The sequence below is a fragment of the Carassius auratus genome, chromosome 9 (assembly GCF_003368295.1).
Source record: "Carassius auratus strain Wakin chromosome 9, ASM336829v1, whole genome shotgun sequence".
NCBI classification, from domain to species: domain Eukaryota; kingdom Metazoa; phylum Chordata; class Actinopteri; order Cypriniformes; family Cyprinidae; genus Carassius; species Carassius auratus.
This window is the reverse complement of record NC_039251.1, coordinates 9,340,226-9,354,025: the sequence shown is the minus strand read 5'-3', so window position 1 is coordinate 9,354,025 and position 13,800 is coordinate 9,340,226. Positions and strand designations below refer to the sequence as shown.

Below are 13,800 nucleotides of genomic sequence, written 5' to 3'. Positions count from 1 at the left end.
TATATAGTATACTTGTAATTTACTTGGAGCTTCTAAGCACATTTAGAGCATCAAATTGATGGTTATGAAATTGGCTTCTGTACACAGTGTGTTCTACCATCTAGTGTTTACTCTGTGTCACTGCATAATGGAAAATCTTTGCAGTCTTCATCATTGCGAATCACACACTGAGTCTTATTTTGCTTCCTTGAGCCTTTTTACAAATCACAGTCATGCCTCTTAATCCTTGTATGATGGAGGATAGATTTGGACTGCATACTAGTTAATGGTTTTAGTAATTCAAGAAACTGTTTATTGCTGCTGATCTTAGTCAAGTAGATCACTTAGTTTTACCTGATGTTGTCTAAAGGTCAAGTAAAGCCAGAGACAAAATAAACCCTGACTTTTTTTTTTTTTTTTTTTGCACAGCCTAGTTTCCCTCTTCCTTCATACCTTTGGACAATGTCTTGCTGTTAAAGGAACGCACAAAGAAACATTACTAAAACTAACAGACTTTATTCAAAGTTAAATATTGTTAGTTGCACAAAGAAAACCCTGTATATTGTGTACAAGTCTGGAAAGAGGGTAAGCTGTCATCGGTCCATCACAGATCATCATGATCCTCGTGTTCATCCTTGAGCAGGATCTTGGCTTTCATCATGTTCTCTGCCACTGTGCACAAAGAAAGATATAGAAAAGGGACATGACTAACTAATGACTGTAGTAAATCAAATATTAATTATCAACATTAACACACTGCCATGCATATGAAGTAGAAGAGAATGTGTTGAGTGTGAATAAACAAATGAACAGCTCGGTTCTGCTGTTGGGAGTCAGAAAGAGCTTGACAATAAAGATCTGGAGCCTCTCAGTGGAGCTCATTAGACAGAGACACTCACAGAAGTCCACGTCGCTCGGCTCGTACGTGTACATTCGGTTGGCATATTTTCCAGCAATGTCAGCTCGCACAGTCAGCGACGGATCTGGGTGAAAGAGGAGAGAAGAGGGAGAAGAGTGAATCTCACGAAAACACAAAAATAATTCAAATTATATTTTACATAGAGAATATAAAACCAGGGCTACCAGATTTTAAAGGCAGTAAAACAAAGAGGTCTACTAATATATGTCAGTACTTAAAAATGTAAAAACTGGATAATATAATATAATATAATATAATATAATATAATATAATATAATATAATTTTATTGTTTTTGAAAGAAGTATCTTATGCACACCAAGGCTGCATTTATTTGATCAAAAATAGTAAAAACAGTAAAATATTGTGAAATATTATAAATACATATATAATTATAAATATATATAAATAAACTGTTTTGAATATGTTTTGAAATATAGTTTATTCCTGTGATGCAAAGCTGAATTTTCAGCAGACATTTCTGTCACATGATCCTTCAGAAATCATTCTAACCCATGCTGAATCATTAATATTTTTTATTCAGCTCATGATGCTTTTTTTTCAGGATTCTGAAACTTTATTTATTTTAAACTTTATTATGAATATAAATAAGTAGCACTTAACAATTATGTTTTATTTGTTAACATTAGTTCACTACATTGTCACGCTGTCTGGTCTCTGTTTCCCTGGGTGTCCACTAGTGATCTCACTTCCCCATAGGCACCTCACCGCAGGCACTACAATTCCCACAAAGCCTTGTCCCTCCATCACAGTAATTGCACACCTGTTAATTGCACTCAGGTGTCTTCACTTTCATCCCTATATTAACCAGTCCTTTTCTGTTTGTCTGCATGGAGTCCTTACTTTCCGCCACCTAGTTTCCTCGCGTTTCCTAGTTTTTGAGTTCCTGTTCCTGTTCTTGATCTTGTTTGTTTGTTTGTTTGTTTGTGTTTGGATTGATGTTCTGTTTCGACTCTTTCGATATTTTTGACTCTGATTTGGATTACCCCAATAAATCTCACACTGCACTTAGATCTTCCATCTCCTGTGTTCCCGTACGTGACATACATTCATTAACATTAACTAACAATGAAAGAAAACTTCTATTACTCTTAGTTAATGTAGATTCCAACATTTACTAATACATATTTAATTCTATTTAAGCATTGTATCTAATAATGATGTAACACAAGCTAACAAGGACTGACAATGAACAGTTATATATTTTTTTACTAACGTTAAACAAATATGAATAAATACTCCTGTAACAATGTATTGCTCATTGTTAGTTGATGTTAGGGAATGCTTTAAATATACTGAAGTTGGTCCCACTTTATATTAGGTGGCCTTAACTACTATGTACTTACATAAAAAAAATAAGTACAATGTACTTATTGTGTTCATACTGTATTGTAAAACACTTTTACTGCTATTGAGGTGGGATAGGGGTAAGGTTAGGGAGAGGGTTGGAGGTATGGGTAAGTTTAGTGGTGGGTTAAGGTGTAAAGTCTGGGTCAACAGTGTAATTATAAATGTAATTACAGAAATTAAATACAGATGTAATTACATGTCGTTTGTTTTAAATATAAGTACAATGTAAAAACATGTATGTACACAATAAGTACATTGTACTATATTATTAATTAAAATTTAAGTACATAGTAGTTAAGGCCACTTAATATAAAGTGGGTCCCTGAAGTAATGGAATCTAATTATAAAATGTAACAACATTATAAATGTCTTTTTAATGAAACTTGTAGTTAATTAAAAATGACACTGAAGACTGGAGTAAGGGTTGAAAATTCAATTTCGCCATCATAGAAAGAAATATACATTTGAAAATGATGCAGCTTTGGTAATCTTCCTTTAAAATCAATACAAAAACAAAACCCATTAATTACAGAGTTACAATTATAGAATATTATCTGTTCATCCCAATTTGAACTGTTTAACAGGAATGTTGTGAAAACTCACCAACAAACAAGATCCTGGGGACATAGAAGCCATCAGGGGCCAAGTTAGTATCGGTGGTCTCATGCTGAAAATCACAATCACAGCGATCATTAGATGGTTCTTGCAGTTTCAGATGCATTTCTCACTTCAGTGTCTGCTGAATATTTGACCATATTTGTATGTTTATATAATAATAACAATAATAATTATAATAATAGTTACTGTACCACTAAGTTGAGCATGATGAAATCTGATTTGGCCAGCCTTTGAATAGTTTGATGTTCGGCAAAAGCCTTTTTCAGACCTAAAAGAAAGAGTAGAGAAAGAGATTAATACAGTGACATGCAAAAGCATTTTATGCAAACATGCGATTCAGATCAAACACTGTAACTTTGGGATAGTGATTTAAAACAGGGGTTTGAAAAAAAAAGTACAAATAAAAAAAAATTATAAATTGATAAGATAAAAAAAAAATCTTTAAACCCCTGATTTAAAGGAACAGTGCACCTGTTACTTTACTATACAGGTTTGAACCTGTTACTTCTGGGTGAACTATTTATTTAAACACTCTAACATCAATCAATGACACAAAGAATTAATATTTTTTATTTCATTACAGATTGTGATGCACAACGCAAAATATGCAAACCTTTACTGTGTGGACAATCCTCCAAATGATGGATGATCATCAGGGGCTTCTTACTATGATAAAACAGATATTGAAAATCTGTTCATATAACACACAAGTGAGAATGGCACTGATTGCATCTTAAGGTACCTTTCAACTGCTTTAGACAGTCCTTCCTCATATGTCTGAACCCAAGTGATGTCATCACCCCAACCTGAATGAAATTTTGACACTTTTTTTTTTCTTTCTGTGATCAATTTTCCATAGCATAAGATTAAAACTGACATATCTGGGTCTGTTTATGTGCATGCAATTCACTGATACCTCTTGAGAGAGTTTGGACAGTTTTTTTCTTCCTTTGAGCAGAGACATCACAGAACACAAGAAACAAAAGTAATGCGCAGATCATCCAGTGCTGCATAATTATAGTGTTATGTTTCCTGAGGATAAAAGAGGAAGTCAGATGTGACTACTGCTCTGTTTTATTCGACTGTTTTTAAGGTTGGGTCCACCTACAAACATTGCATGACATTCTGTTAAATAGATGACAGGAGCTGTTCAACTGGACAAACGTGCTTGTGAAACTTTGTTCTGACAGCAAAGAGTGACAAATGTTCACTTAACTATTACAAGGCATTTTAATTTAATTAACTATCAGTTTTAGAATTTAACTTGCATAACTTAACTTATGTAACTTGTGATATTATTAACAACTTTGATCAGTAATTTCACATACAAATAATGTCCTGAATAAAATCCAATTACAAACTGAAAGTAAAGTTTTCATTTGAAATTCTAATAAACTACAGTTATTTTGCAGTCTCTAAAACAACGTACTTTTCATGTTGGCAAGTTTGGAATGAAATGCAAAAGAAACTCAAGCATGTGAAACGAAGTTCTCAGTGCTCCAACAAACAAAGCAAACCAGCCTTTTTAAATGGATAATATATTCAGGTTCAGATCAATTCTTAAATAATTCTAAGATGTGAAGAAAAAAGCAAGTAAAAGAGAGCCTACCGGGAGTGAAACAGGTGAAGTAGATTCACTGTCCCTCTCTCTAAGTCGAAAGCAACTGCTACATTGTAGGCTATGTTAGGCATTTTTTATAGTCACACTATAAACCTCCCAAACAGGTTTTGCATGCTATACAGAATTCCTTTCACGTTTATTTAATCACAGAACCTCAGTGGACATCTATAGTATAAACTGATTTTTTCATCTGAAGATTTCTGTGGACTCTTAAGCCATTTCATTACAGAAAATATCCAATATCACAAAATATCCACATGCTGTTTTATTCTTCCAGAAGTGAGCTTTGAAAGCACATATGCACACGGTTATGCAACAACCACAGCAACTTGTCAGTTTTAGGTGGAGCCTCCTGTACACTCTTTCGTTAACCTCTATCTGTATTTTTGTGATATGAGTATATTAATAATGGAGGCCCAGTGCTATCAGTTTTAAAAGTATTGATCTCTCTATCTAATGACTTGCCAGCTGAGATGAGTAGCTTTGTTTTTTTAATATGTTTGATTTAGTTATCTATCTATTTTAATTTAGTTTACTTTAGTTTTTCTCTAAACTTTTGGCTATCAGTTTGAAAACCACTACCCTTTTTGAGCAAATCAAAATTACTAATTAGAAAAGTGTTTGATTTGACTGATTTATTTATACAATTTGTTTTATTATTATTATTATTATTGTGATTATTATTATTATTATTATTATTATTATTATTATTATCTTTTCATATTGTTATATTAACTAATGTATTAATTAACAATTATTTAAAAATAATATGATACATTTTTAATCTAATATGTATATATTTTATATTTAAATTATTTGTTATATCATGCATTTGTTGTTTAATTAATTAAAATCTTATTTAAATCGCTTTTTAATTATTTATTTATTTTTACAAAGTGTTTCATTAATTAATTCATTTATTTATTCATTTTTGTTTTGGTTAATTTTTTTTACATTTACTATTAAAATTATAACCTTTCTATATTGTTAATATTAACTAGTGCATAAATAAACAAATATTTATGAATACATTAGTCAAAAATAATAGCTGGATTATGTAATCTAATCTGTATTTCTTTTTATATTTTAATTATTTGTTATATTGTGTATTTGTGTCTTATTAAATTAATTTAAATAAAAAATAATTAATGTAAATCTTGGTTTTAAGTGTTTATTTTTAAAATGATAAAATTATATATTTTTTCATTTACTTTTTGTTTTGATGAAAACCTTTTTATATTGTTATTATCAACTAATGCATAGATGACAAATATTTTTTAATTCTTTAGTCAAAAATAATATCAGGATTCTGTAATCTAAACTGTATTTCTTTTTATATTTTAGTTATTTGTTATATTGTGTATTTGTACTTATTAAATTAATAAAAAATACATTTAAATCTTTTAAAAATTGAATTTAAATCTTTAAAAAATCTTTAAAAAAATTTATTTGAATTTATTTTATTTTTCTAATTATATAATTATATATTTTTTAAATTAATTTTCGTTTTGATGATAACCTTTTATATTGTTATTCTGAACTTATGCATAAATAAACAAATATTTATGAATACAGTCAAAAATTTATGAATTTACTCAAAAATAATATCTGGAACATGAAGGTCTGACGTAAGTTTGGACGGCTACTGTTGTTTGTTGTTGTCATGGACAACTGTAGCCCTTGACGAGCGTTTAGGTTCCGCGCAAGCGCAGAATCCACACAGCGGAGGATTGTGGGACAGAAAGCTATCGCCAGGGCAACAAGCAGAGTTTAGCGAGCGGAAATCTGCTGCTAGCAGAACAGTAACGGCAATTAATTATTAAACAAACAAATTTTACACCAAATACCGTTTTATTTTGTTGCCATGAACGAATCTGTAGCCAAAAAGACCCAGGAGACTCTGGGAAAAGTGATCAAGAAGCCTCCTCTGACAGAAAAGCTGCTCAGCAAACCGCCGTTTCGATACCTGCACGACATCTTCAGCGAGGTCAGTTATTCCAAACATTGTTTCTATGACACAAGTCTTGTTTTATTTCGTTCGCCGTCTACATAGTTACCTTTATACGCTTTAAATCCAGTTTTTAGATCTCGAAAAGCTAGCCTGCTAATGTAGCCTGCGCATAGTCGTCAAACTATTACAGATAAATCTCAATATATGTTTGTCTGATGGGTAATGTTACAAATCTCATATTAAGTGTAGTGTTTGGATGGCTGGAGCTTTAGTTTCAGTGCTTAGATGTTGGTGTTTTGATGGTGGCTAGTAAGCTAATATATTTACTAATACAATAACTGTTCAGTAATATCTTTCTCCTATCTGGGTTTAACATTACTGTCAGTACTTGTTGAGCTGTTGAACCTGGTTAACGTTACTAGGCATAGCTCCACATAGTTATGCAAACAAAACTCAAGGTTTTGCAATCTACATGATCTTGACATTCATGTTGGGATATACAGTAGGCTACATCTCAAATCTAAATCTAAATATTCTAAATCTAAATCTAAATCTGGGTAATAAACAATAGTTTTTTCTTTTATGCCAAAAATCTTTAGGGTATTAAGTAAAGATCATGTTCCATGAAGATATTTAGCAAATTTCCTATTAGAGATTTATTAAAACAGTTCATAAAAAAAGTTAAATACTACACACTGAACAAATTAAAATAGAAAAGCAGAAATGCATTGATAATAATAATAATTATTATTAATAATAATAATAATAATTTCATTTCATTTATTATTTTTATTTGTTTGTCCACAATCATTTATATGCCATTAATACATTAATGCATTAATGTGTCAATTTAAATTTCTAGTATTTTATCAAAAGCCAAGGTGTTAAGATCATCAGAAACATCAGTTCTGTCAGGTGTTTCCAAAGCTTTGGTCGTACAGGTGAGTTGGTAATAGACAGTATTAGGTAAAGGAAGAGGACAGTTAAGGATGTTTGTGTGTTTGTGTCCAGGGATAGGCCCAAGGTTTGTAAGCTCAGCTAAGATTAGCTGTACCGTCTGTCCACTGTATGCATACTCTATACACCTCTTGAGTTATGCTCGTAATAGTGTAATGTTGTGTTAAATCACATTATGTTTTGTATCCTAAATATTTTATAAATCTTTTCTCCATTATATGTTGTCATTAATGTAAACTGTTTACAGACGTGATGATCGAGTGTTCCAGATCGATCACTTATGAGGTTCTATTTCAGGTTGAATGCTCTTAGAAGGCCATTGACAACAAGGCAGTATTTATATTTTTGATTAAAAAAATTTGGTTGTAAAATCTTGTTTTCCCATTTTTTAGGTAATACGTTCTACAGGATTTATGAAAGGACTTTACGGAGAAGCAGAGATGAAGTCAGATAATGTGAAGGTAAGCTACCAATAAAAAACTGTCAACTTTTAGAGGAATGTTCAGGTGCACAGATTTTGTAAGTTATGTTTGGCCGGCTCTTCTTCATCCCAGTGGTCATGTTTGTTATACACTACCGTTCAAAAGGATGGGGTGAGTAAGATATTTTTTAAAGAAACGAATATGCTTTTATTCATCAAGGATTCATTTAATTGATCAGAAGACAGTCAAGATGTTTATACTGTAATTTTACAAAAGATTTCTATTTCAAATTAATGCTGTTTTGTTTTGTTGTTGTTTTTTTCCACCAACGAACACACAGAAACATGTCATGGTTAATTAAACAAGCTACTTTTAACATTAATAATAAGGAATAAATTACATTTTAAAATAAATTAATCATTTCACAGTAGGGGTGTAACGATACGCGTATTCGTATTGAACCGTTCGGTACGACGCTTTCGGTTCGGTACGCGGTACGCATTACGTATACCGAACGGTTCGTTGGAGTAATTAATTATATTTGAAAAAAAAAAAAAAAGAGAGAGAAAGAAATATAATGATATGCGTTCAACAAGGTAGCCCAATAACCCAAACAACGTAACAGGCAACGCCCCTGACACTCCCGAAGAAGAAAAAAACACCATCTTATATGTTTATGTTAGGCTACTCAGCAGGCGCTCGCTCACTCAGTACGCGCTGAAGGCTCGTTGCAAAATAGCCAATGCGTTTAACAGACTAGAAATGAGAAGATCCTCCAATAACCAACAGGTCTGGTGTTTGGGTGCACTTTGGATTCCCTTTAAGCTATAATGGTGATGGCAAGAGAGTGGTGGATAAAAAAACAACGGTATGTCGCATCTGCAACATGACAGGGTACACCAGCGGGATTACAAAAAAAAAAAAAAAAAAAAAAAAAACAGCGGGAATATCTGGGATATATGCGTCAGTACTATCTGGGAAAAGACGAAAAAAAGGAGAAACATGCACGCAGCAAACTATCCCTGCAGCATTTAGACACTATAGCTTACAGGGAATCCAACCCAAACACCAGACCTGTTGGTTATTTTAGGATCTTATATTTCTGGTCTGTTAAAGGCATTCGACATTTTGCAACGAGCCTTCAGCGCGTGCTGAGTGAGCGAGCGCCTTAGGGGCCGTTCACATATCGTGCCTAAAAACGCATGGAAAACGCTAAGCGCGTCTTTCTCCTCCTTTCCAAAGCGCTCGGGCAGAAGCGCTCATGAGGCGTCTGTCTTTGCTAAGCAACAATGACGTGCTCTCTCCATGAGACGCGGAAATTTCAGCAAAGGATAAATGGATTTGCAGCTCTAAAAATCGCTTGCAGTAGCTCTGCTACTGAATTTATTTCAAAATTGCAATCCATATACAACTATGATCAGCTGTTCCTTCATCTTGGCTGAGCTCTCAACGTTGTTACGGGAAAGGATGAAGCTGATTGGTTGGTTCTTGTCACATGACCCGCGGTGCGCTTGCGGCATTCTGAAAAGTTGAGATGTTTTTACATTTTGCTGTATCTAAAACGTATCGAACCGAACCGAACCGTGACATCAGTGTATCGTATCGAACCGAACCGTGAATTTTGTGAACCGTTACACCCCTATTTCACAGTAATACTGTTTTTTGCTGTATTTTCGATCAAGTAAATGAAGATACTCCATGCATTACAAAATCTTACAAGCCTAAACGATTTAACAGTAGAATCATATTTTGTCTAAGTTTGAATCATATTTGTCATCATATTTGTTATTTTAACAAGGGGAAAAATGAATGAGTGCACCTTTAAGGCTATATATGTGAGCATATATAAATGTGCTAACTAGACACTTATTTCTTGATAATTTCAATACTACCTTACAATCATATGTGACCCTGGAGCACAAAACCAGTCTTAAGTCGCTGGGGTATATTTGTAGCAATAGCCAAATAAACATTGTATGGTTCAAAATTATAGATTTTTCTTTTATGTCAAAAATCATTAGGATATTAAGTAAAGATCATGTTCCATGAAGATAATTTGCAAATTTCCTACCGGAAATATATTGAAACTTAATTTTTGATTAGTAATATGCATTGCGAAGAATTCATTTGGACAACTTTAAAGGTGATTTTCTCAGTAGTTAGATTTTTTTTCACCCTCAGATTCCAGATTTTTAAATGGTTCTATCTCGGCCAAATATTGTCTGATCCATACATCAATGGAAAGTGTATTTATTCACGTTACAGCTGATGTATTAATCTCAATTTCGAAAAATTGACACTTAAGACTGGTTTTGTGGTCATGGGACACATATGACAGTTTTATGTTCCTTGCCAATCAATCCACCTTCTTGGCAGTGAAACATCATGTTACAGTTGTCCTCTCGTATCTACCTGATCTTCTGCCTCATTAAATGTTCTTGGATTCTATAGCCACCGTATCCCAGACTTCCACTCTGCTGTTTTTTTGCTGTTAAGGTGTTGACATTGATCAGATAACAAAGTGTAACTCGACTCGACATTTAATTAGCTTGCCAAAGTCTCACATCTTGGTGAGTCATGAGGTGTGATAAATTTCCCTGTTTAAAGCTTTGTGCCTTTTACTAGCTTTAGTATCAGTATCAGTGACCCTGTAAGAGATGCCGGTTACTAGCTAGCCAGAGCACTCTGTGTGCAAAGTGAGAAGTTCATGTCTGATCCTTCTCCAAATGTGGAGCAGTGCTGAAAGCATGTATAATAAATGACCTCCCCACACCTGTGCGAAGCAGGATGGCCTGACAGTAGACCATGACATTCTAATGTTTTGATAGCGCCACAGTTTGAACACTTTTCAGGGGAATCTCTCTACAGATAGCTTGCTTATAGATGTATAGATGCATGACATCTGGGGCATTAGCATTTTGTTACCAAGAACTACATAGGAAATACATCTATTTTGTAACAATCATAATAATTATATTATAAGGGCCGGGACTCTATTAAAAAAATTAATCTAATTAATTAGAGGCTTTGTAATTAATTAATCGAAATTAATCGCATTTTAATCGCATATAAATATTTGACCTGAGAACAGTGAGAAGTATTTTTTTTTTCACATGGATTTATAGTATACCATTGAATAATGACTGAATACATAAGCTTAAGCAACAAAATATTGTTTATTTTTGTTCAACCAAGTCTAGCAGACCAGTGCAATTTTTGCCATGAAGTGTAGCAATAGCATATTTAGAAACAATTTAGAAATAGCACATTTCAGAAATTCAGGAAGCTTATAGGTGCTGGAACCTTCTGTAAAGTGTTTTTTAAGTAAAACACAATACTGTCAATTACATTCTGAACATTGGAAACACTGACTATAAGAAAACATCTCTCTGTTGCTTCAGAGGCCATAATATACTAAGTCCAACTCTCAATAACCTTGGCCAAAACAATAAAGAGTTCAACATAAACTGTTGCACCAACAAAATAATACATAGTTCAACATAAAGTGTAAAGTCCACGCTAGCTGCTATATGTTTTGCGTTGAGGTGATACTTGAGGCTGGATGTGCTGCAGTGATATGTGAACGCTAGTTGGTGCTCCAGTATAATCGGTCCGCCGAAACTCATCCAGTGAGAAACGTTCCGCGGTGCAAAAATAAGTTATTAAAAATGCGGGAATTTTTTTCTGTAATTAATTAATCTTAGTTAACGTGTTATTTTTTTGTGTAATTAATTAATCTCAATTAACGCGTTAAAGTCCCGGCCCTATATATTATATAATTGTATATAAATGTATAGTATTTGCAGTTTTGTATTGCTTTTCTGATTCTGATTTATGCTGATTTAAAATAAAAAAGAACTACAGTTACATTGTATAGCATTAAAGGGACACTGAGTAGGAATTACTCCCATCTAGTGGTGAAATTGTATTTTGCATTCAGACTAATTTTGCTCTCCAGCGCCTCACTTTTTCAAATGCGCATTGCATCTACGGTAGGCGATATGTACCAAAAAGCTTTGACAGGATGTATTCTAATAGCACTTCGTCGAGTTTTCCTTCAGGTGAATAGGTGTGTTATTTCAAACAAACAGCAACATGACAACTAACAAACGAATGTTACAGTATGAATTACTGACTGTGGAAAACATGAAATATTGTAATTAGTAGTTATGTCTAATTTATTCGTTATATTTTCTGAATTATATGCATTGTTAGATATAAAAAAAATATTATAATATAGACTGTAACACTGACTTACCTGTCGAGAAGAAAACTGGCCACTTCAGCGTCTCTTTTGAAATCTTTATCCAGCATTAGCTCTTTCCACCTAGAAAAAGCTTCCCCGACATTAACTCTTGTTTTCTGTAATCTACGGTCACGTTTCCTTTTACGTTCTATTTTTGACTGTTTTGGCGACGATGTTTTCTTCTCCTGTGGCGCGGCATATGTATGGTCCATAATAAGAATGCAATCCAGACTTTTAAACTTGCCGGTGCAGTTTCAAGCGCCTCTCACTGCTCTGCACCTGCGTTTCTGGCTCTGACCGAAAACGCGCTGTGGAAACGCGTTGGCTTAGTACTTTTTGTCCCTCTCTGCTATTATAGTTTTGCAAGATGGCGGAACTGCATGGAAGCCTCCGTCAACCTACCCGTCCCATGTATATAAAGATAATAAATTCTTCATTTACAAGGATTAGTTTAAACATTGGCATAGGTATTTGTACACCATTGAGGGCTTATTTATGAATAAAAATATTGATTTTAGATAATAAAATACCTAAAAAGTTACTTATTGTCCCTTTAAGGAATTTCACCACTGAGATTAAAGGAAATTAAATGCTCAAAATATTCAGTGTTTGGACCCATTAGTCTAAGAAAGTATAGAGGGAAAACTTGCTTTAATGTCATAATTCATACAATCTTAATGGTCCTAAAATGTGCTCCATTTTATGATTTTTTTCTTCTTTTTTTGTGTTGAAATGCTTGTGACATGAATATGTTTTCATCAAATTTGCATATTAGAATGATTTCTGAAGGATCATGAGACACTGAAGACTAAAGAAATGATGCAGATAATTGAATTCTGCTGTCAAGAATATATACAATACATTGCCGCAATATATATGTATAGAACTGTATAATAAATTGTAATAATATTTCACAAAATTATTGTTTTTACTGTCAAATGTGCTTAATTTTCATATTATCATAATGCATGAAGTCATGAATCTTAATCATTCTAAAATGAGCTTTATTTAATGCAAAATAAACAAAATTACATTTATTTTGTGTTGCATTGTATGTGACGTTTTCTTAAATTCGCCTGATTTTAGTGATTCGCTTTATGATACATTCCTATCTGGATATTTGGGGAAGCATATAGTTGAATATTAAACACTGCTGAGTGTGTAAACTCATAACAGATAAAGGTTGTTCTGCCGCTGGGACCTCATTAGGAACCTCATGAAGCACGAAAGCATTAAATGACAATATGGACACTTGCACTTCATCATAAGTAGCAAAGCAGAAATACAGAAAAAGAGGGTTTAATGAAGTGGACGCATCATCAAGCTGCTGGTTATGATGTATGTACTGTTGTCTTCAAAGCATCAGGATAACTTTAGGTTATTTGTGTGGAGTGCAATTAAGCCTAAACCTAAAATAACTTGGCTATACCAAAAAAAAAACATTTGGTGGTGACTAAAATTATGAAACTTCTTCTGTTCTTTTAGTTTAATTCTTATAAGAAAAATATTATTTTCTTGACGTAACATTGTTTGTGCAACATTTAGTCAGGGTATCTGATACTGATATTCTGTTCGGAAGGTTCTAAACATGTCCACGTGCCACATGTTTTATAAAGTACTTACAGAATGAGACAGACACCACAAATTATTTACTTAAGATAAAGTTACAGATCATCTGGATTTTTCAGTTGTTACTAAAGTGTGTAATTGTTAAATTC

At 33.1% G+C, this 13,800-nt stretch overlaps 2 protein-coding genes across 2 annotated transcripts in view; one reads left to right on the top strand and one right to left on the bottom strand.

The window, feature by feature from the left end:
* Window positions 1-475: 475 nt before the first annotated feature.
* Window positions 476-4,578, bottom strand: LOC113108301 (anterior gradient protein 3). Its single transcript, XM_026271255.1, has 8 exons — window positions 4,495-4,578; window positions 3,802-3,917; window positions 3,628-3,691; window positions 3,499-3,551; window positions 3,077-3,153; window positions 2,871-2,934; window positions 879-962; window positions 476-651 (listed from the first exon to the last, which is right to left on the bottom strand). Exons 1-8 carry the CDS (start codon window positions 4,575-4,577, stop codon window positions 584-586), a joined length of 609 nt encoding a protein of 202 aa, XP_026127040.1. The 5' UTR covers window position 4,578; the 3' UTR covers window positions 476-583.
* A 1,636-nt stretch (window positions 4,579-6,214) lies between these two features.
* The window catches only part of traf3ip1 (TNF receptor-associated factor 3 interacting protein 1), a 28,333-nt gene continuing 20,747 nt past the window's right edge, over window positions 6,215-13,800 (top strand). Inside the window, exons 1-2 of the mRNA XM_026271254.1 lie at window positions 6,215-6,493; window positions 7,807-7,875. Coding sequence (XP_026127039.1) covers window positions 6,371-6,493; window positions 7,807-7,875 — 192 coding nt within the window. The 5' untranslated portion in view covers window positions 6,215-6,370. The remainder of the gene's footprint in view (window positions 6,494-7,806; window positions 7,876-13,800) is intronic.